Raw genomic sequence first — 23898 nt, forward strand, 5'->3', positions numbered from 1 at the left:
ACAATAACTGCTTCTGCCAGCATAAAAGAGGTCATAACCAGCAGAGCAAGATAAGAAAAATAAATAAAAGGCATAAAGACTGAAAAAGAAGAAATAAGACTGTCATTATTTGCCGATGTTACGACTGTCTCTATGGAAAACCCCAAAACAGAAATAAAAAGAGAGTTTATTAGCAAGGCATCTGGCTCTAAAATGAATATGCAAAAGTTTTATGTTCATTTAACCTCAAATTTTTTTAAAAATAAACTTTGGGTCCATCTATTTTAATTGAATAACATATTAAATACTTTGGGGAATTAACATTTTATGAGAACTTATGGTAAGTTTATGGTAATTTATGGTACCTTTTGGGGCTTCTCAGGTGGCTCAGTGTTAAAGAATCTGCCTGCTAATGTAGGAGACTCAGGTTCAAACCCTCGATAGGAAAGATCCCCTGGAGGAGGAAATGGCAACCCACTCCAGTATTCCAGCCTAGAGAATTCCGTGAACAGGTGAGCCCAGTGGGTGGCAGTCCATGGGGTTGCAAAGAGTCAGACACGACTGAGTGACTGTTACGTTACTATGAGCATGGTAATGAATGTATCTTTTGGTAAAGTAAATATCCCCACTCAAGATCAAATATAGATATTAAGAATGTGTTTTCTAATATACTAGGTAATTTTAGAGGAAGGCATACTAATCTACGCCTAGACTTTAAGCAAGGAATTTGGCAGAATTGGGCAAATAACTAAATACCTAATTTACACTGTTTTCCAAGCAAATTCATCTCCAAATAATCTGGCAAAAAGTGAAAGAAATCTACGAAAATGCAGTGCTTTTTCCCCATGTAAAAGCATGAAGCTACGAATGCCAAAACAGCCCTGGGCAGTCAGGAATGAATACGGTTCTTTAACAGCCTAATTTTGTTTACACTCATATTGATGACTTTTATAAAAAGAAAATTTAGCTTCTAGGGAAAAAACACACAGGGGACCACAAGAAGACACAGTACAAGCTTTATAATAATATTCCTAATTGCCAACAACACAAGCCCATTTTGGGAAAAGCTTTGGAGAGGACCTCCCAATGCAAGCCTTGGGTTACAACCTGTCAGCAACCTGAATGAGACCATCAGAATCCGGCCACTAGTGTGAGTCTCTTTATCTTTTTATCAGAAACAGTGCCAGCAGCCAAGCTCTTTCAGATGGCGCTGGGCGGCCTGCTCCAGCTTTTGAGAGGTCGATTTTTTTCTTTGAAAAGCCATTAAGAGAGAACCACAGTCTGCGGAAACCACCCCCTAAGATAGGTTCATGGTTTGTCTCCACGTTAATCGTCCTGGTGACTAAAGAAATCAACACACTGCTCAAATCATAACACTGAGGATTCCCCCGAATTTTAGATTCCTCCCCCAGCCTCCTACTAATACCCCACACCCCAAGTTGACACGAAACGAAAATAATTCCAAGTTGAGTGGCCTTTTGTGGCTGCATCAGAAAGAAGAACTTGGGGACCAGCAGTCTGGGAGGATATGTGACAAGCGTTAAAAGGGGAAATGAAAAAAAAAAGACTCTCGCTTTCACCTTACCTTTTCAACATCTGCTTTCGTAACATTTATGTCAGCATCCATTTTCTCAAAGTACTGCTGGGCTCGGTCGGCCTCTTTGCAATCCCGCTCAAAACGTCTTTTACTCTAAGAGCAGAGGAAGATGGTGACAGGGAAAGTGATTGTTAATGAAACCATGAGATTACTATATGAAGATGTAATTGTATCATAATTTTATCGGCATTCCCTGATTCCCCCTCCCCAAAAGCATTGTTTTCTGAACTGATTTGTTCCATGTCATCACTTCAGGAAGTTATTTTAAAATCCGCCTTTATTTCCATCCAAACTGTCTAATCTTTGTCCTTCCCTATGATTTTTAGAAAAAAGGTTCCACTTGGGCTCTTTGGGGCTCAACATTTTACTTTCAGTAATAATCTCTAGAAATCAATTAAATTCAAATTGTAAAAATCTCTAAAGATGTTAGGGTCTCTGTTTTGTACTTAGTGTTGATTCAAACTTAAGTTAAATTCAGATCAGAAAAATCTGTAAAGACATTTCTTGAGCGGTTGGTTTTTCACTTACTGATTCTAGTTGCTTCCAGCACGTCTCTATGTGTTGCTGTGCCTTCCGTCCATCGTGAAAGTGCTGGGGGGGCGGGGGGGGGGGCGGAGCAGAGACACACCCATGATTAGTACTCTGTCTTTCTCATATTAAGACTTGAAAAAAAAATTCACCCACTCCAAGGATATTTAAATATTGAATATCTGGCCCATGTGCTCGGAAGAAATGTAAGACTTAAAAAATAAATGAGAAATGAAAACAGTAATAAGTCAATAGTCGCAGAGTTGCATCTCAGACTTTAGCTATAATCTTACTGAATGCTAAGAGTTATTTATGCTACTTGTGAAAATGACAGCAATGCTTTACAAAGATGGCAATCAGATCTTTATTTTTAATCGCTCTGAGATGTGATTCATATACCATACGATTCACCCATTGAAACTGTTCAATTCAGTGGGCTTTAGTCTAGTCACAAAATAGGCAACTCTCATCACAATCGATTTTAGAACATTTAAAAAAATTTTCTGGTCATACCTCTGCCACCCCACCCTCCCAAGGCACGTGCGATCATAGTTCTTCAATCGGAGATCGAATCCTCACCGCATGCATTAGAAGACAGAGTCCTAACCACTGGATTGCCGGGGAAGTCCCTTGAACATTTGTATCACCTCAGAAAAAATGCTGAACCTCTTGGCTGTCACCTCCCATCTTCCCCAGCCCTAGGCAAACACCATACCACTTCCGGTCTGTATAGACTTGCTTATTCGGGATATTTCATACGAATGGAATCGTACAATATGAAATCCTTTGTGACTGATGTCATACTTTCAACATTTCATAATTTTCACTTAGCCTAACGTTTCCAATGATCACACATATCAGTACTTTATTCCTTTTATTGCCACATGGTAATTTTTTGGATGACCCGTTCCCAGTTTGCGGCTATTATGAATAATGCTGCTGCAAATACTTGTCTAAGTTTTGGGTGGATAGATGGTTTCGTGACTTATATTTTCTTAGACTTAAATTCACCTCCCTGCCATCTGCAAAGGCCCTGTGGCAGGTATATGCTTGGTGTTGACCATCAGGGACATCAGAGAGTCAGACCAACATGAGTCTCAAGAATGTGAGGAGATGGGGTCAGAGAAGAAAGGTGCAGCCTGGGCAGAGTCTTGTAAGCTTTTTGTCTGCATGACCTGGGAAGTCGGGGATGTCATGCAAGAATGTTCCAGGTGGGAGTCCCTCTCTAACCCTGGAAATGATGGACACTTGGACCCTGGGGCAGCAGTGCAGGTGTTGACAGAGGCTCAGACTCTGGGTGTCCTTTGATTGGGAAAATTACCAATAAATCAGATCAGATGTGGCTTGTGAGACACGGAGAGGTCAGAGTGATTCCAAGGATGTTCTGACCTGCATGGACCACGTGCATGAAAGCACCTTCCCCCTGGTTTTGTTAGACTTGACGGGTTCTGGCAGATCAGAGGGCGGGGAATTTCCATCTGCACCGCCGCTAGGATGCAAAGAGCTGACGAGGTCTTTTGACCAAAGGCCACAGCTCTGGCCTGACAGTGCCCATAGCTCATCTCTGAAGTTCCTACAAGGCTCCCCTACCCTTTGAGACCCAGGGCCATGGCAGCTCCCCACTGTGATCAGCCCGGGGTGGGGTGGGGGTACTACTCCATCCCTTAGCTCTTCCTGAATCCTCTCCACAAGTGCTAAATGGTCCTTTTAATAAATGACCCTCCTCAGATGACTAGGCGTGAATGTGCTGTCCGTCTCCTGGCCGAGGAGGTAAGTTCAGCTGGGAGGGGTGTGTAGTGGAGGAGGGAAGCGAAAGGGTGGAGAGGTCTCCTCGGTACTCACAGCCTTTTCTTTCACCTCATCAGAACCTATGGCTTAGCCGAGATACACAAGGTAACTGACCCCGGGAGGCCGGCGAGGAGGAGACAAAAATCAGACTCTTTTTTTTTTTTTCTTAAAGAACAGTGTTCCTTTATAAGGGAATGTTTTCTTGTCTCTCTTCGGAGGTCACGTTTCACCATTTTAAGTGCCTCTTGACAGCAAGGTTTACCCATCTGGCAATTTTTTTTTGGTCTGGAGGAGCCCCGTGGGGCTTCGTATTTTGAGTCTCATAATAGACAGAGGGATACGACAGAAAAGAGATGGATACGACCAAAAAGAGATGGAGTCGAAGGTAGGCATAAACAAGTAAGAAAGGATGGGCTTTAGGGAGGCGTAAGATGAGCCGAGAGCAGAATTGAGGCGCTTTGAGGGGAAGTACAGAATGTGAGCGGGTTTTCTGAAAGCCACAGACGTCCCTTTAAAGAAGGCGCGGGGGCGGGGGAGGACCTGGGGAGGCAGAGGAGTGAGGGGTCCGGGAGGGGGACGGAGGCTCAGCTGTGCCCCTCGGCCCCAAACTGTCCAGAGGACCAGCCCCATTTCCTATGCAGGTCTCTGGTGTCCTACAGTTTGCTGAAAAGCTATCCCCATTTCTCCCCAATCTGACTTTGAGATTCAAAGACAGACACAAACAGAAAACCTCGGCACCCAGTTCAGAGCTGGGCTCTAAGCTTCTGCTCCAACTCGACAGCAGCTCTGAAATGAACGTTTTCACGAAACGAAAGCTCCCTCACAGCCAGCGCCATCCTGACCGAGAGGAAACGCACACAGAGGATGTCAGGAAAGGTGGATCGGGCTTCACCAGCAAAGGGATCAGCTCTGAAGACCACAGTCTTCCAAAAAAGGCCGTGTTTTGGAAGCACGAGGGGATAATTCGATCGAAAACCTACTAGATAGTAGATTCTCTTGCCGATTCTTTATTTCCAGGTTGAATAATAAATACACATTTATTTACAAGCACAGTGTGGACCTCAACTTTATTGATGAGCTTTTTCCCGGGAAGGCTCCTGTTATAACACTCCCCGCCCACCCCCCCAGCCACACCAAAACAAGAAGCACACTTGTGATTGCATTTCCTGTGGCTTAAGAGAGAGAAAAAAAATTAGTGTCACTGATTTTCTTTCTAGACTTTCTTGCCTAGTATGTGTTCTCCAAAATGGATTTGCCTACAAGACACAAAAACTGTGCTGGCTGATCCCTTAGGAAGCCAATGGACGGAACAAAAGCCCTTCTGATGGTTGGGAGCATCCCACGACCTAAATAGCAGCGGCCCTTTGTAGCCAGCTAGATCTTCCCTCCTTTAATGGCTTTATTTCAACAGTTGCAAAGTTAAACAAACCAACCAGCTTGCCAGATGTGTTTCTTGTTTATTAACAAACAATGGTCAAACATTTCTTCGCGGGGCAGTGACCAAGTGTGGGTCTAAAAAGTGTGCCTCCAAGCTCTAAATAAAGACGAATTGTTCTCGAGAAAAAAGATAATAGGCACTTCTTTTGGAGCCACGGAGTGAAGTCATCACAGCTCTTTGCTCCTATCAGAGGAGAGACAGGAAATGCCATCTCTAGAGACCCAGGAAAAAAAAAGCTCTTTGCTTTCTCCAGTAATAAGATGCTTTAGTTTCTCTTCAAACATAATAATAGACCTTTTTAAATGCCTGATGGTATCTGGGTGGCAGCTGAACTTACTTTCAACTTTTTGGTTGAACCTTAAAAATATACAGGTAAAATCTATACAAATCAAATGAGCCTTCAAAAATTTTTCAGAAATTTCCCAGAGACCAGGAGTAGCTGAGATTAAAAAAAAAAAAAAAAAAATCACAGGAAACCTAAAATAGGCAAGCATTAACTCAAAGCAAAATGACAAAGACAAAGCTTCGAAGCAGATTTAACTGTGCTGCAAGAAATCATCCTTAGGCTGAATAGATAAACGCTGAGAATATTTGTTACTCACACACTGCAATTAGGTACAACAGCTACTCATTTTACTATATGTATAAAATAGATCATCAATTTTTAAAACTACACTAAAAAAGCAAAATACAGCATTAAGGTGAAAAGAGCCACTTCTTTAAAAAAAAAAAAAAAGTGGAAAAAAAAATTAACAGAATAAACACTCAACTAAGGACAGCCAGCCAGCCAGCCATCTGGAATTTTAAATAAAACTCAGATTCTACAGATGAAAACAAAGGAACACAAAAAAACTTTAAAAAGGGAAGAAGAAAGGAGTTTCCAGAAAATATATCTGTGACAAATACTAGAATTTCCAAAAAAAACCTACAGTGTGATGGGCTTGAATACCAGTGGGCTTCTAGTGCTAGCCTGACTCGAGGTTAATTAACCTAACGATAAATCTGTGTGTGTGGATATGCGTGTGGACTGTGTAGCGAATCTGTGAAGCACCTTCAGAAAGCTTCAGGGCAGTTGCCACTTCAAGTGAAGCCCAAAACTATAACCCTAGAAACACTCGTGATGGGAATTGCCTTGTGCTTTTCTTCAGTAAGACCTATTTCCTCTAAATTCATTTATAACAAAAATACTTTCTCAGTGGACTTGCTTAAAGTTCCTAAAATGCCTGCCTCCCTGTGTCACGTGCAGTTACTTAACTTCCCCATAACCCTGACGGTCTGGGCACGGGGTAGCCCCCTACTCCCACCCCAGTCCAAGTCTAGCAGCTCTGGCCAAGTTTCCATCACCCCCTCTCCTGCTGCCCCACATCCCGCACCCTCTTATTCTCCTGCTGGCTTTCACTCCCCAGAACTCTCCACAAACACACTTTTTTTTTTTGGTCTGCACACGAGGCTCGTGGGATCTTAGTTCCCCGACCAGGGATTGAACTTGGGCCCTTGGAAGTGAACACACAGAGTCTATCCACTGGACCTGCAGAGAATTCCCCGAGTCCACACTTTTTACCTAGACTCCAGTTGTCTTTTTAAAACTTGTTCTTCAAAACAATCCCTTTTTTCACATTCCTTAAGATTCTAATTCCTCTGAATACTGATTCACAGGATGAAAGGATCTACAAAGGATCGATAGTAAGCAGCCAATGGCTCAGATTCTTCACGTGATCTCTTCCAAGGGTATGAAACTGTTCTTCCAAACCAAACCAAGGGAAATCACCCTTAATAAGGGTTTTAGATAGAGTGCTAGGTTGACAGGTGAAACTTCAGGGACAGTCATCCTTCCCTGAGCTGAAAGGTTTTAAAGTCTAACTCGAATCATTCATTTAAGTGTGTTCATTGCATACCCACACGGGCAGGGTGCAACACTGCTTGTGAATAAAACAAAGCTTCTTTCCTTGTGGACCAGCAGACACAGCAGTAGAAGAGGGTAAGGAACTAGGGAGGGACGGGTGCGGGTGCAGGCAGCGTTTGGACGGGGCGGTCTGGGAGGATACTGAAGCAGAGTCTTGAATAAAGTGCAGGAGTGAACTTGCCAAGTTCTCAGAAACACCCTTCCAAGCAAGCAGTGGGAACAGCTAACAAGGGTGCTTTGAACTGGGAAAGGGCTTGGCCTGTCCAGGGAACCGAGAGATGCCAGTGCAATTAGACTGAGAGGGAGGGTAAGGCAGGGGAAGCAGGCAAGGGCCAGACCGGGGACGGCTTCCCAAGCCCCATGAGCACCGTGGAAAGCTACTGGAAACATGTACGAAGGGAAGTGACATGGTCTGATCTGCCTTATCGCAAGGCTGCGCTGCCTGCTGTGTGGAGAACGTGCTGAACGGGAGCAGGAGGGGCAGCGGGACCAGGGAGGAGGCTGCTGCCCCTGCCCCAGGGGCCGCTGGTGGTGGAGACGGAGATGGGGCGCTGGACCACTGACCAGGGGGCAGGCCTGGAAGCAGAGACGAGCTAAAACTAAAAGGCGTAGGACAGTCCACCAGATGAGAGATGACGAGAGACTGCTTGTGGAGGAAGTGGTGAGAAGCGTCTGCATTCAGAACACTTACTGCAGGTAAAGCTGACAGGACCTGACATCAGCCAGAAGACGGGGCGTAAGGGAAAAATAAGCCTTGGGTGCCCCACGTTTTTGGCCAGAACAACTGGGTTAAAAAGGATTGCCATTCACAGACGGCGGGAATTGTAGATAGGAATGCTGTGCTTAGTCACTTAGTCATGTCTGACTCTGTGACCCCGTAGACTGGAGCCTGCCAGGCTCCTCTGTCCGTGGGATTCTCCAGGCAAGAATCCTGGCATGGGTTGCTATTTCCTTCTCCAGGGGATCTTCCCAACCCAGGGATCAAACCCAGGTCTCCTGCATTGCAGACAGATTCTTTATTGTCTGAGCCACCAGGGAAGTCCAATAGGATAGGACTGGGGCAGAATGAAGGATAAACTCTGGGAACCCAGAGTTTGTTTTTGGACAGGTTGAGTGGGCCACCTCACCACAGAATTCTGGGACATCCTTTATACTCTTCCTGGGCTCCAGGGCCTCCACTGACAACGATGCTGCATCGGTGAGTCAGGGGAGAACAACTTTCATCAAGGAATTCTCACAAATTTTAGAAGAAAAAGGTCTCATTCCTACTTACAAGGGGGAAATACAAAGTCGCATTTCAAATTCAGGAAGTCAAGGACAAAACTGAATGATCCTGATAACTAAGTATGTCATGCCATAAATGAGAAAATAGAATTTCTTTGCTTCACCAGACCAGTGGTTTTGCAGGTGACAGAACCACAGTGCGGACAGGGTCTTAATAGAACGCTGGTATCACATGTTCTTTGAAAACAAAGAGGACATAACAAAACAAAATAGACTTTCTAGACATACATTAAACCCGGGACTATTAGTGGGTGTTGTATAAACATGACTCACAAAAGACCAACTAGTTTTGTAGGTTTCCTGCTTTTTGCGGGGTTTCCCAGGTGGCTCAGTGGTAAATGAGCAATGCAGGAGATGCAGGTTCCATCCTTGAGTAAGGAAGTTCCCCTGGAGGAGGAAATGGCAACCCCCTCTTGCCTGGGAAATCCCACGGACAGAGGAGCCTAGTGGGCTACAGTCCATGGGGTTGCAAAGAGTCAGAGTCGGATACGACTGAGCGACTCAGCACAGAAACACCAGTAAGGAAGACCTAACTGCTCTTTAGACCCACTGCTCTTTTTCCTGATCATGAAGTCTAATATCTGCCTTGCTTTTCTGCATTTTCTTCCTACAGGTTCTGGCTTTATAACTGAGTATCCACAGCTGAATCTCAACAGGACTGAATAAATCAAAAACAGATTTGCAATTAGCTTGATCACACAGATAAGCTCCTTTTACTTTCTGCTTTCCTTCATGCTAAGTTTTATCTGTTCAGTGTCATCTCTTACAAAAACACGTTCTAGGGAGTTCCCTGGCGGTCCAGTGGTTAGGATTCGGTGCTTTCACTGCCGTGGCTGGGGTTCAGTCCCTGGTCAGGGAACTGAAATCCCCCAAGCTGTACGGCAGGGTGCAGCCAAAACAAACAAACAAACAAAAAACATGCCCTAGACATAGTCGAGTCAGTCTGGGCTGCAGAATTGCCTTATAGGCAATTAAGTTTGTTTTGTAAGTTTCATAAACAGAACTTATCCAACACCTAACTTTAAGAAGAATGCATGACTTCTAGTTATCAATTTTTCAACATCTCTGAAACCTTGGGGAAATTTTTCTTACGGTCATTTCTCAGTAATGTGGGGTCTTGCAAGCATTATCTGAGATTAAGAAAAATTTTAGTGAGTCACCGAAGGCATTGTATAATTATTTCCTCTAGAACTCTTCAGATAACCATTGCCAAAAAGTGATTCTGCTCCTGGCCAACATTTTGAAATGAAGCATTCTTTCCACCTGCCAGGAGAAATGTAGTTAGAGGTTCCAGTAAATGTTGGCTGGAACCTCCTGATTCCCCTCCTGGAGCTATAAATCTCCATAAATCCCTCATATGTGGTTAGTGGTGACCACTGCAGATAACCCTACACAGACTCAGAGGCTGGAGCTGAACTCTGTTCTCTAAAATTATTTAATTACTATAGCCACTAAAATTCTAATTATGAAAACTACATATTTTCAAGACTTCCCAGGTGACACTAGCGGTGAAGAATCCGCCTGCCAATGCAGGAGATGCAAGAGACCCGGGTTCAATCCCTGGGCTGGAAAGATCCCTGGAGAAGAAAATGGCAACCCACTCTAGTATTCTTGCCTGGGAAGTCCCATGGACAGAAGAGCCTGGTGGGTTACGGTCTATGCGGTCACGAAGAGTGACCTCATGGACTGAAAGAGTTGGACAAAACTGAGTGACTGAGCATATACACAGAAGGAAACAGAAAAATGAGGATTTTGATTGACAAGGATTTTGAGTTTTTGTCCTTTAATTCAGAGTTTTTGTAAAATTTTAGCAACTAATAAACAAATCACAGTCACTCTACCCAAAAAGAAAGAATAAATAAAAGAAATTGAAGTTTTCATTGCATGTGGTCAGCTTACAGAGATAATGAATATTGCTCTCCTTGTAAATTTGTAAAAATCTAGAAAAACCAGCCCAAGCTTCCTGATAGCCCAGAGATAAAGAATCTGCCTGCGGCGTAGGAGATTCAGGTTTGATCCCTGGGTCAGGAAGATCCCCTGGAGGGGGAAATGGCCACTTACTCCACTATCCTTGCCTGGAAAATCTCATGGACAGAGGAACCTGGTGGGTACAGTCTGTGGGGCTGCAAAGAGTCGGACATGACTGAGCACTCACTCACTCACTCATGAAAAGCAAGCCAGTATAAAATTTCCAGATTTTACACATTAAAATTCATCATGCTGCCTTAGAAAGAACTGTTGATTTCCCAGTTATTTCTACCCATGATCACTGAACACCAGTAAATCCCAGACACTGGCACAAAATCAGATGTGTTAATTTATCTTTGAGAATAAAAGATTGAATGCGAAGCAAAGGAAACAGTCACTGTATATTTTGACTTATACTCAACCCAAGGGCAGGCTACTGATTCCATCACCTCTAAAGAGAAGGTGAGCATCTTGCCAAAAATACAATTGCCTTAAGTGGAGCCCATTAGGTGAAGAAATAAAGAGCCCCTCCTCCGCTCAGGCTTCCAGAAGTGTTGGTGCTCCCTAATGAGGACTGCGGCTGGAACACCAGGCAGGAAAGAACCTAAGGGCTATGCTGTTGCAAATGGCAAGCCAAAGCTCTCTTTTAAAGAATTTACTTTCACAAAATCAACACATCTTCGTCAAAAGAAGCAAACACACTTTCATGTGTCAGGACAGACACTGGTTATTCATAATACTAGGTGAGTGAGCTCCCTACAGAACAGAGCGTGTGTGGAAACTGCTGCATAAAAATCGTATTTCCTCAAGTCTGCAAATAACAAATGGAAGAGAGAGTAGGGAGAAAAGGGAACCCTCCCACACTGCTGCTGGGAATGTAAATTATGAACAGTATGGAGGTTCCTCAAAAACCTAAAAATACAGTTGTCATATGATCCCGGGGCTTCCCTGGTGGCTCAGATGGTAAAGAATCTGCTTGCAACGTGGGAGACCAGGGTTCAACTTCTGGGTTGGGAAGATCCCCTGGAAGAGGGCATGGCAACCCACTCCAGTATTCTAGCCTGGAGAATCTCCATGAACAGAGGAGCCTGGTGGGCTAGAGTCCATGGGGTCACAAAGAGTTGGACACAACTGAATGACTAAGCACACCACAGCACATAAGATCCTGCAAGTCCACTTCTGGGCATATATCCAGAAAAAACTAGAACTCAAAAAGATACCTGTACCCCAATGTTCATAGCTGCACTATTCATAAGAGCTAAGATATGGAAACCTAAATGTCCATCAACACAGCAATAGATAAGGAAGACATGGTACATATACAAAATGGAATACTACTCAGCCATGAAAAAGAACAAAATAATGCCATTTGCAGCAATATGGATGGGCCCAGAGACACCATATGGTATCACTTCTATGTTGAATGTAAAATATGGCACAAATGAATTTATCCTCAAAACAGAAACAGACTCATAGACATGGAAATAAGACGTGTGGCTGCCAACAGGGAGCAGGTGAGGGAGAGGGATGACTGGGATTTGGGGTTGGTAGATGCAAACTATTACATTTAGAATAGATAAACAACAAGGTCCTACTGTACAGCCTGGGGAACCGCATCCAATCTCCAGGGGTAAACTATAATGGAAAAGAATATTTTAAAAGAATGTCTCTACGTGCATAACTGAGTCACCTTGTACAACAGAGATTGGCGCAACATTGTATACCAACCATGCTTCGATTAAAAACTGAAATAAAATTTTAAAAATCATCTTTTCTCCTAAAAATATGAACAGTGAGCATCATTCCATCTTACAGTTGGAGATTTTTTTTAATTAGTTTTTTGAAACTTTCAAGTTGTACACTTTTTTAATTAAAAAAAATATTTTTGGCCACGTAGCATGTGGAATCCTAGTTTCTGCTCTACAGCATAGTGAATCGGTTATATCTCTAAGACTTCAAGATTTTGCTTAAGATCAGACAACTCACTTGTGAGCACAATATGGCCCCAGAGGCAAGGAGAATGTCCGCATCGCCCTGTCATCTCTCACACTAGCAGCGTGCGTGCTGTTGCCTCAGCCATGTCCAACTCTCTGCGACGCTATGGACTGCCACCTGCCAGGCTTCTCTGTCCGTGGGATTTTCCAGGCAAGAAGACTGGAGTGAGTTGCTGTGCCCTCCTCCAGGGGATCTTCCCAACTCAGGGACCGAACCCGTGTCTCTTACATCTGACCTGCATCGGCAGGCGGGTTCTTCTACTCCCTTTCCAATCCATCCAAAGAAGGAAGGGAGCCTCATCTTTTGCGTACTGAGCCATTTCTCACCTTGTTAGAGATTCATGCGTCCAAACATAGAAAAATCTAGATGAAAAATGATTTTCTACTGGCACTGGAACTGAACGTGGAAACACTCTATCGGTAGTAATGAGATCCAGCAGTAATCCTGTAAATTCTAAATTGTCCCTTTGGGCAGGGAGGAACTTGCCACTGTATTAAGTGGCTCAGAAGGTTTTAGGCTGACAGTTAAGAATGGTACTTCAGCAGGTCCGTATTTCCAGTCAGCCACGAGAAACAATAGCTTGACCTAAAAATTTAAAAGCAGCTTGTTTTCAGTGCCATCCACCAAGTCAACGTTTTTAGAAAGGCCCTTTTAAATGCACTGGACAATACTGTTATGACACGGGTCACAAGGAGACCTGCAGATGCTTCTGTTTTCTGTCGTAAACCCTGGTCGAACCCTTTCTCTGGAGTAGGAAGGAGATTCTGTATTGAGAAGCAGAAGGACCTGATAGGAGGTACTGGATATGCAGTGCCTATGCATCAATACCAGTGAGGTACTAAGGCGGTTGGTGCCTGTGTTATTGTGACCCTCCCCGCAACTTTGGAAGGTGGTTAATTACAATCAGTCTCAGTTACAGATTCAGAACTGGTTGCTCAGAGAGTTTTATATCCTGACTAAGGTTTTCTAGCTACTGGGGCTGTCGGAGTCCTAAGCGGGTTTGTTGACTGCAGACCCTGGGTCCCTTCCTCGCCTCCCCAACCCCCAGGAGCTGAGGCTCTCCTCCCCTCTCCTCGCAGGAAGATCTGAAGTTCACTGTCAACCATTCACAGTCCCTCAGCGAAGCGGCAACTGGATTTGACCCCAGAAGAGCTGGATTTGGGCTCTACCTCTCTTGGGGTCCTTCTGCTGATAATTACCATCACCAGAAGTGGAAGTGATAGCAGTCCACTGTGGTTTTGAGAGTCATCCTGAAGAAAATTAGATCTCTTACTAAGAAAAGTCAGGGTAACCAAAAGTGAAAGGTCACAAGGAGAAAGACGGCTTAGGATGAGAGGACCCCAAGAAGCCCTTTCTACAGCTCTTTCTATGCCGCGGAGACCTTCATACCCGTCAATCGGGCATCCTTGGATGTAAGTTCAAGAAAATAAACTCAGTGGGAACAAGAACATGTATGTGAACAACCAGTGCCCAGAGAGGTGGGCTGGCTGAGGACAAAATGTAAGACAATGAGCAAAACGTGTAACAGCCCGCCCCTCCTCATCAGTTATTATCACCTATCAAAATGAACACTTGAGGCCAAATGATTAAATATCCAATATTATAAAAATAATTTTTGATATTAGAGCATCAACATACTGCCATATCATGCAGACATTCAAAATAATGGTAACTATTACCATGTAATAAAGCAAAAAATGTATTCATAACACATTATATTAAAACACCGCAAATGTACATGTATTTATTGATATTCTTTCTAGAATTTTAAAAAGTTTCAGTTTCCTAAATTTTCATCTGAATAGAATTACGAAAGGCTTTAAGAGAGTATGTTGTTTACATCTCCTCCCAACAGAACGTCTGACTCAGAGAGATGTAATTCTCCCTAAAGTAAAAGGAATGCTAAGTATTGCAAAATATCATTTAATGTGTGTCTGTACTACCTATCATTTACTCATTAAATTACTATAATTTTTGATTAAAGAAGGGAAAGAATTCAAAGTACAGATATGACAAACTGTAAAAAAGACATATGATTAAGAGTGAGTAAATTAAACAAAAGGATGCAGTCATAACACAACAAAGAAAATACAGGACCCCAGCTAGTAAAGTCTAACTGAGAACGAGGCTATGTCAAAGACGGCTGCTCTACTTCTCAATTCTTTCTTTCACTCCAAGAGTACTGATCGAGAGCCTGACACTCGTCACTCTTTCAGGGGCTGAGAAAAGAAATTCCTTGCCCTTGTGGAGCTTCCAGTGTGGGGTGAAAGAGAAACAAACAAGTAAACACTTAAAACGTTAGATGCTGCTGCTGCTGCTAAGTCGCTTCAGTCGTGTCTGACTCTGCGCAACCCCATAGATGGCAGCCCACCAGGCTCCCCCGTCCCTGAGATTCTCCAGGCAAGAACACTGGAGTGGGTTGCTATTTCCTTCTCCAATGCATCAAAGTGAAAAGTGAAAGAGAAGTCACTCAGTCGTGTCCGACTCTTAGCAACCCCATGGACTGCAGCCCACTAGGCTCTTCCGTCCATGGGATTTTCTAGGCAAGAGTGGGAGTGGGGTGCCATTGCCTTCTCCTGTTAGATGCTGTTATGTACTAAAGAAGGCAAGAGGAGAAGGGGGTGGCAGAGGATGAGATGGTTAGATGGCATCACCAACTCAATGGACATGAGTTTGAGCAAACTCTGGGAGATAGTGAAGGACAGGGAAGCCTGGTGTGCTGCAGTCCATGGGGTCGCAAAGAGACGGACCACAACTTAGTGACTGGACAACAACAACAACATAATGCTATTTACATAAAAATGCAAACATGAGCATCTATCTTAGCTTTGCGTTAGTACAACAAGTTAAGTGACTGAACAACAACAGCTAAAGAAAAATAAATAAATAAAGCAGTGGGACGTAGCATAAATGAGGTGGAGAAGGTGGGAGGACCTCGTAATTTTTAAAAAATATTTATTTATTTGGTGGTGCTGGGTCTTAGTTGTAGCATGTGGGATCTTTAGTTGTAGCACAACAGCTTAGTTGCCGCACATGAGATCTAGTGCCCTGACTCGGATGGAACCTGGGCCCCTGCACTGGGAATGCAGAGTCTTAGCCCTTGGACCACCAAGGAAGTCCCTATAATCTTAAATAAGATAAGCAAGACAGACCTGAATAAGAAGCTGATATTCCTGAGAAAGCAGTCGGGAAGTGGGCTTTGCGGATACCTAGGGAAAAGTTTTACCAAGGCAAGAAAACGCGATGCAAAGGCCCTGGGTCAGCATCACAGAGGGCATGGGTGAGGAGCAGCGAGGAGGCCATGTGGTTGGAGGGGAGGCATTTAAAAAAGCAACAGGAGGCCAAGTCACATGGACTACACATTTCACGATTCACTCCAGAAAAGAGAGTGAATATTTGCTACTAAGGCAAATGCATGGAGTTTCTAACTTAGGGTGTTGGTTAAAATGCTCAACGGTATGAGTGAAGGCAGGTCAGTAAGAGACACAAGGCACCGGCCAAAGGAACAAATAAGAAGAAGGTATTTAACATAGACTTTGCAGGGGCGAGGGAAATTCTGGACCCAGGGAAGCAGTCCAACATCGCATCCAGATTTACTGTGTTTATTTTATGACTGTATGAGGGATTTTGCTTCATTCCAAACCTTAGGATTCTGTTTCGCTGCTTCCTTGCCGTCATGTAAAAGTTCCCCTTTCGTGAACAGTCCATAGAGCCTGTCACCCTGCTGGAGCTCAGGTGCAAGGCTTCTCAGCCAAGACGGACATTCTGGGTCGGGTAATTCTTTGTCGTGGAGGCTGTCCTGTGCATTATGGGATGTTAACAGCACTTCTGGGTTCTACCCATTAGATGCCAGCAACAGCCCCCACCCCCAGCTATAATAACCCAAACAACCAAAAACATCTCCAGACGTTGACACATATTTGCTGGGGTGGGGAGAAAAAGCTGTGCCCTCTTGGGAATCACTGCTCTAATGTGAACAGACAAAAACCTCATCTCAATTTATTAACTTTGTTCCAGATACTTTCCTGCCTCAGGGCCTTTGCACGGCTGTTCTCTCTACTGAATCTTTGTCCCAGGCGACTCCTACTCGTCCCTGGAGTCCTCTGGGGAACGTTCCCCTGATCTGGAGCATGAGCATGTCAGGTGTTCCCATTATATGTTCATTTGTATATATATTTTTTTACTTTGTTGAGACTACCACAGTTGCAATTAAATAATTATTTTGGCCATTATTATTTAATGTCTCCTCCATTTCAGCAAAAACTCTATCAGTCTTATTGGCTCATATATCTCCAGAGCACTCAAAGAAGGACTCAAATTTATACAGAAAAGCATTTTGTTGTTGTTCAATTTCTCAGTTGTGTCTGACTGTGACCCTACAGACTGCAGCATGCCAGGTTCCCCCGTCCTTCACTGTCTCCCAGAGTTTGCTCAGATTCATGTCCACTGAGTCGGTGATGCCAGCCAACCATCTCATCCTCTGCCGCCCCCTTCTCCTGTGGCCTTCAGTCTTTCCCAGAATCAGGGTCTTTTCCAATGAGTCGACTCTTTGCATCAGAAAAGCATGTTACTGGCCAACTTTGGTATTTTATTACAACAAATTATTACGTGTCTCATATCAATCAAAGTACAGTGATACAGACCATGGCTTAACGATAAATCTCTTTGGTCAAAATCTTGACTATGAATACACTTTCCTTGAGGGTACATTTTTCCCTTTTGTTAACAATAAAAGTCATGCAAACACTGTAATGGTGATGAGAGGAACAAGAAGCCCTTTATTAGATGGCAATGAATGAGCCAGGGAACAGAGTGGCTGTAACTGAGGCCATCTCTCTGGCTCTTTTGAACTCCTTATAAGCATTTATTTTAATACAATTTATTCCACACAGCAGACACCATATTATATTGCTTACTCTTGTATGTCCCAGAGCCTCAAATATATTTAAATTCATCATAAGAGGTTAGTATTCTGGGGCCCACAGATGAGTTGCATAGTATATAATGGACCCTTGAAATTGTACATAAAGACCTAGAAACACTTTCTAGGAACAGGGTCCGGAATTTTTGTATGCTTCTCAAAGGTGGCAATATAAGACCCAGCATCTCATATGGTTTCATTTAACTTTAAAACTTCTCGGGAGGGACTTGCCTGGAGGCCCAGTGGTTAAGACTCTGCACTTCCAATGCAGGAGACACAGGTTTGATTCCTGGTTGGGGAACTAAGATCCCACACGCCTAGCGGCATGGTCAAAAAATAAATAAAATAGATAAGCAACAAGGATTTACTATATAGTACAGGAAACCATAAAAACAAACAAACAAAAACTTGGAGGGATAGTCCCATCATCTTTGCTCCACCTCTTATGAAGAAAAACAAATTTTAGTTACCGATTTCCTCTCCTGCTTCAGTTCCTGGACGTAGCGAGCTAACTCCACAATGATTTGAGAGGTCATGTTCTCGGAGATGACTTCATGCTGCCCAGCATAATCGTTCATTTCATTCAGGGTGGAAAGGAAGGCTTTGCAAGCCGTATACCTACAGAACAGAACACACACCACTCCTTTTCAAACAGGGCACATCCTCTCACAAACGGCTTCCCGCCAGCAAAAGAGTAATTAACATTAACATCAGGGTGATGTGCCTCCAGGTCCCATAGGGTCTTGACAAATTCATTACACATCAGGGTGTTCTCATCAAAATGGCACATAATTAATTACAACTGGAACATTTTTCATTTTGTGAAGCCAAATTGCTCTATATCGGGCAACATTTGGCTTTGTTACTAGCTCAGGTAAAACCCCAAATACATATACCTATTATATGTACTAATGTCATGGATATTTAGATCTAAATTAGAGATGATACTTTTGGGCTATTCATGTTAAGATGTCTTAACTGCTGTCTGAAATGGACATATTTCCTGGATGAATGAGACACCTGATATTATCAAGATGTAGAGTGCACAGTCCATCCACACTTCCTGTATTTGCTTATAGGCTAAGCTTTTCCTAATTACCTTAATTGAAACAATCTGAAAAAAAAAAAAAAAAAGAAACAATCTGGACTAGGTCTAGTGCCTCTATAAGAAAAGTTACTTGAGTAAGTTTTTACTGTCTTTCCCCCAATTTAAAAATTGACATAAATATGAATGAGGAATGCAATTTGTTTTTGTAGATACCCTACATCTACCGAATATATGTAGATTTCCTTTATAATCATCACCAATGACATATATATACAGCCACATAACAATCAATGATAAACACACCTGTATTCTTCTTCCTCCTTCGAGTTCTTTTTAGGTTGGTATTTCTTTGAAAGATTCCTAAAACAAAAAGGCAGACATGTCACCTTATACAGAAAGATAATTGAGAAATCAGGGATAAAAGATGAAGGTAGTGTTTTTGTTTATAAGTTAAAAAGCCACAAAATGTTCACAGCTGAAATCCATTTATTTCCTTTCATCTTTCAACGTGAAAGACTTGCATAGGTTTGAATCTTTTAGCTACAGATAGAGCAAATAAGAATAGACACGGTCACCAGCTGGTCACTTACCTGGATGTTAAGACCTGACATTATTTAACTAGAGAGGGCAGACCATGGGTTTCTATGCAGTGGCTTTTATTTACAGCACTGAGCTAGGGTAGTTTTTCTTACCAGGTCACCATCCCGTATACTCATCCTCAGTCAAACATTATTGCTCTAAATCCAAGGCAAACATGCGGACTGGGTCCGAATGTTTAAAATTAAAATTCAAAGGGCATGTTTTCAAGGCTGTGTGGCTTCTCTTTCAAAGAGCTAATGAAAACCACTTGTGTGAATAAGTCTCCTTGAAGGAAGTAGAAACAATATTTGGAGGGATGTTTATGCTAAGACATTTAACTAGGAGAACTTTTAACCTGTGTAGCAGGCTCACACTGAACACACTCAGATTAGCCAAAATTGCTCTAATCTCTCTTCTTAATCCCACCTCCAGGTCAAGAATCCAAATACTCCCCTCTACATTCTGTGTGCCTAAATTTTCATAAAAACTAAGAGTGATCTTGAAAAAAGAAAATTCATCAATGGCTCCACTGATTGATTTCTCTCGGGTCCTATTTTGGCTTCTGTAGTTAGAAGAACAGCCGTAGATAAAGAAGGTGTGGTACACACGCACAATGGAATACTATGCAGTCATAAAAAAAGCATGAAACAATGCCATCGGCAGCAACATGGACGGACCTAGAGACTATGATACTAAGTGAAGTAAGTCAGAAAGAGAAACGCAAATACCAGAATACGGCACAGGGGAACCTGTCTATGAAACAGAAACAGACTCACAGACACAGAGAACAGGCTTGTGGTTGTCAAGGGGAGGGTGGGAAGGGGAGGCATGGATGGAGAGTTCGGGATTAGTAGATGCAAACTATTACCTGTAGAATGAATGGATGATAAGGTCCTACCGAATAGCACAGGGAACTATATTCAATGTCCTGGGATGAACCATAATGGAAAAAAATACGCAAAAGAAGTGACTCAGTAAGTATATGTGTAAATGAGTCACTTTGCTATACAGCAGAAATGGATACAACATTGTAAACCAGCTATACTTCAATTTTTACAAAAAAGAAGAAGGGGAGGAGAAAGAACAGTCCTAGGAGGTGACTAGCGGTCCACAGTGAGACTCTCCAAATGACACCATTTCACTATTCACTTCTCTTTTTATTCCCTATTGCTATTCCTCTTTCATAGTAGCTACTTTCATTATTTCACATTTAATTTCTTTCATTTCCCCTGAATCTACAGATGTGCCTAGAGAAGTATACAGTAATAAATTTGCAATTTTGACCATGGTACATTTTACAGACAGAGTGAAACGTGAGTTCATCTCCAACAGGTGTTACTAGATGGCACGAGAGGCAGAGGACTTCAGTAAAAAGGGCATCGCTCTGGGGATCCAGAGAGCATGTGTCTGGGTGGCGTGACCTCGAAGAAATCAACGGGCAAGTCTGTGCTTCCAGTTCCTCATCTCTAAAACCCCGAGGCAGGGGCGTGAAACGACCTCTCTTGTCCCTTACAGTTTTGAAATTCCAAGGGAATATATATCACCCAATAGAATAGTGATTGCTGCAATTACTTTAAAAAGGCAGGGGTACACAACAATTTAAAAGTAGACAAACTGATAAAAGAAAAATGTACTGACTTGGAGGTTGCTCTCACATGACCTGTGCTTAAACCGCATCGTGTTTTCTCTACTGACACTCTCACAGCAAAGATTGTCTGGTAGATTTAGACTCAAAAGACTGTGAAGAAGCAAGATTTCCTAAATATTAAATATCTAAAGCAAGTGCTTTAGAGAAAAACAATAATGCAGAAAAGAGAAATCTTACATATCGAAAACACAGTGGAATTCTTTGAGTTGGTCTACCACATTTCATCTTTAAAGATTTGGGGACTTCCCTGGTGGTCCCGTGGTTAAGAATCTGCCTTCCAATACAGGAGATGTGGGTTTGATCCCTGGTTGGGGAACTAATATCCCACGTGCCTTGGAGCAACTAAGCCCTACACCACAATGAAGACCCAGTGCAGCCAAAAAAAAGATAGATCTAATAAAAACAGTAGCTCCAATTTACATGCACCAGGAATATTAAAAGGGGAGCCATGTAAAGCAGATGACTAGATAATCAATAGATTCTTTTGCAAATATATTTAAAGCAGCATATATGTGATCTGCACTATTGAAAAGCCTAGAGGTTTCATGAGCTATTTTTAGTGCATGGTTTTAAATATTGACCATTTCTTCTGCTAACCATAAACTACAAATGGAAAAATGTCACTTCTAAATTCACACCTTATATAAAAACCCATTCAAAACTGTTATTATAGAGGTTTATTTAAACTCACACTTTCTTTTTAGCTTCCAGTCCTTAGCCATAAAAATAGTTCAAATTTTATACCTAACTGAACGAAGCAGAGCTTGACGAGATCCAGGAGAAACCAGTACTTTTTATAGTTCCGTTTTCCCAGTCAAACCCCAAACAGGATTAAAGACCTGTTGTGGGTGATCTCCAGTAAAGATGGTCCAGTTCTGTGCATGAGCATCACTTTGACAATGTTAAACGTATATAGCATTCAAACGCTTCTTAAAAGCATCAATGAATAATTCACTCTATAAATGCTAACAGAAAACTAAAACCTTAAGAGGTCTAGAAGAGAACTTCAGATCCAAAGATACTTCTGTCAGGGACCACTACAAAAAAAAAAAAAAAAGGAGCAATTGCCTTTCCATTCTCTCGAAATGGGCTTTCTTGCCCTATTTGTATGAAGTTATTTTAAAAATAAGCAAGCAAATAAACCACCAAAAGTAATTTTAAATTTATGAGATCTTTCTGAGAAACAAGTGTTTTATATATTTGCTCTTCAGATAGGCTAATTAATGGGTAGGAGGAAAATACACATCTTTTAATAAAAACACTAGACTTAAATTTGACTGTTCCTAAGAGCTGCCAGGCGGCTTTTAAAAAGGAGATGCTTAGGCACCATTTCAGATCCTCTGAAATGGAAGGTCTAGGGTTGGACCCACGAAATCTTTTTTTTCTATCTTTCTTTTATACTTTTAAAAGCTCACTGCAGATTTCCAGATAAAGATGGCAAAATAAAATCTCATCAGAGAATTGTGCTTTTTTTCCAACAAGAGGTGAAATAAAAGCCAGGAAATTTTCCAGAGCAGAAAATAAACCAATGAAGAAAGGCACATAACCTCAGTCTACACACTTTGAGAAGTGGTGGGTCATGTGAGGGATGGTAGGTTCTAGAACAGTGTACAACAGATGCTTGACCCCTCCCTCACAGTCACTGGAAGGGGAATAAGTCCACGGAACATGGACTGACTGAAAATCGAGTCAGACAGAAGTAAAATGAGGGCTGAGCCAGCACTCAGGGAACAGAGACAGCAAAGTTTGGGGAGGAAGACAGAAAGACTGAGCACCCGGAATCCAGGACTTGGCTGGGGCTGGGGCTGGCCACCTGGGTTTCCACCTCCCGGGGCTGCAAGCCGAATGCCGGGGGGAGATCACCCCAAACCTAAGGATGCCCAAGGAATAGGAGTGAATGCTTGTGACCTAATAGAGTGAATGTCAAACCAGAAACACTAACAAAATTTCAGAAGAGACAATGAAACTCAAGAGTCTCAAAGACAAGAGGTACAAAATTAGGCACCCCATGGGGTTAACCGAAACTGGTGACTGATACAAATTCTTGAGCTTGCCTTCCAGTTTGTTAAAAACCCCTCCGCTTGTAACCTGCCTTCACCATTCAAGCTTGCCTTCTTGCTACAAAAGCCTTGCTTGTCTTCCAAGCATCATGCAGCTGAAAACTGTAAGATGTTGCCTGGGTTGTTTTTCAGAAACCTGGAGTCAGCTGTGTTGAGCTCAAGTTCAAGCCAACTAACACTGCTTTTGTGTCTTAGTTGCTCAGTCATGTATGACTCTTTGAGACCCCATGGACTGTAGTCCACCAAGCTCCTCTGATCATGGAATTCTCCAGGCAAGAATACTGGAGTAGGTAGCCATACTCTTCCCCAGGGGATCTTCCCGATCCAGGGATCGAACCCAGATCTCCTGCATTGAAGGTAGATTCTTTACCATCTGAGCCATCAGGGAAGCCCCACCTAAAACTGGAGCTGCACAGGTGTCCAGTGAATGGCCTTTTGATGGCATAGGGTCAGAAACTCCACCCTCAGATCATGCTAAGCACCTCCATTTTGAAACATGCATCCCACAAAGAAGCAAGTAACTCAGGTATACCTGCACAGAAGATGAATGACCTCATCCTACCTGAAATCATCTTTCTCCACACCTAAGATCAACCACCACCCTGCTTCCTTAATAAATATCCCAAGCCCCTCGCCTTCCAGGAGGCCGATCTGAGACTTGTTCTCTTGCCTCCTCCCTTGGCTGCCTTGTGAATGAGCAATTTCTCTGCTGCAAACCTCGGCATCTCAGTGTTTGGCTTACTGCATGTTGGCCAACGAACCTGGTTTGGTAACACTTTCCCCTACCCTTACCCTGTAATGGAGACAAGGCAAGACCAATGGCACCAGAAGCACAGCAATGATCGTTCACCAGATCAACAGGAGCACTGGTGACTCTTGTTAATACCAAAAACATGCTTAGATGTCAGCCTAAGACACTTACATGCTTTATCTCATTAAGACCCCTCAACAACCTTGTAAGGTAGGAAAGATCATCATCCTTATTACTCACATACTACAGATGAAAAAGACAAAGCACATAGAGTAATTTGCCCCAAATCATTATTACTGTTAAGTGGAAGAACATTCCAGACACTAAGACTCTAGAGCGGGGTCGCCCGCCTCCGGGATCTGATGCCTGATGATCCAAGGTGGGGCTGATGTAATGATAACAGAAACAAAG

General features: G+C 42.8%; 1 protein-coding gene across 22 annotated transcripts in view; it reads right to left on the bottom strand.

The window, feature by feature from the left end:
• FNBP1 (formin binding protein 1) overlaps positions 1-23898 on the bottom strand; it is a 133480-nt gene that overhangs the window by 55597 nt on the left and 53985 nt on the right. For all 22 annotated transcript variants that reach the window (XM_043469825.1, XM_043469831.1, XM_043469826.1 and 19 more), the window contains 4 exons: positions 18753-18809; positions 17872-18019; positions 2105-2167; positions 1565-1669 (listed from right to left, as the gene is read on the bottom strand). In XM_043469825.1, the coding sequence (XP_043325760.1) occupies positions 1565-1669; positions 2105-2167; positions 17872-18019; positions 18753-18809 (373 nt within the window). The remainder of the gene's footprint in view (positions 1-1564; positions 1670-2104; positions 2168-17871; positions 18020-18752; positions 18810-23898) is intronic.

The sequence above is a fragment of the Cervus canadensis genome, chromosome 5, assembly GCF_019320065.1.
Source record: "Cervus canadensis isolate Bull #8, Minnesota chromosome 5, ASM1932006v1, whole genome shotgun sequence".
In the NCBI taxonomy this organism is placed as follows: domain Eukaryota; kingdom Metazoa; phylum Chordata; class Mammalia; order Artiodactyla; family Cervidae; genus Cervus; species Cervus canadensis.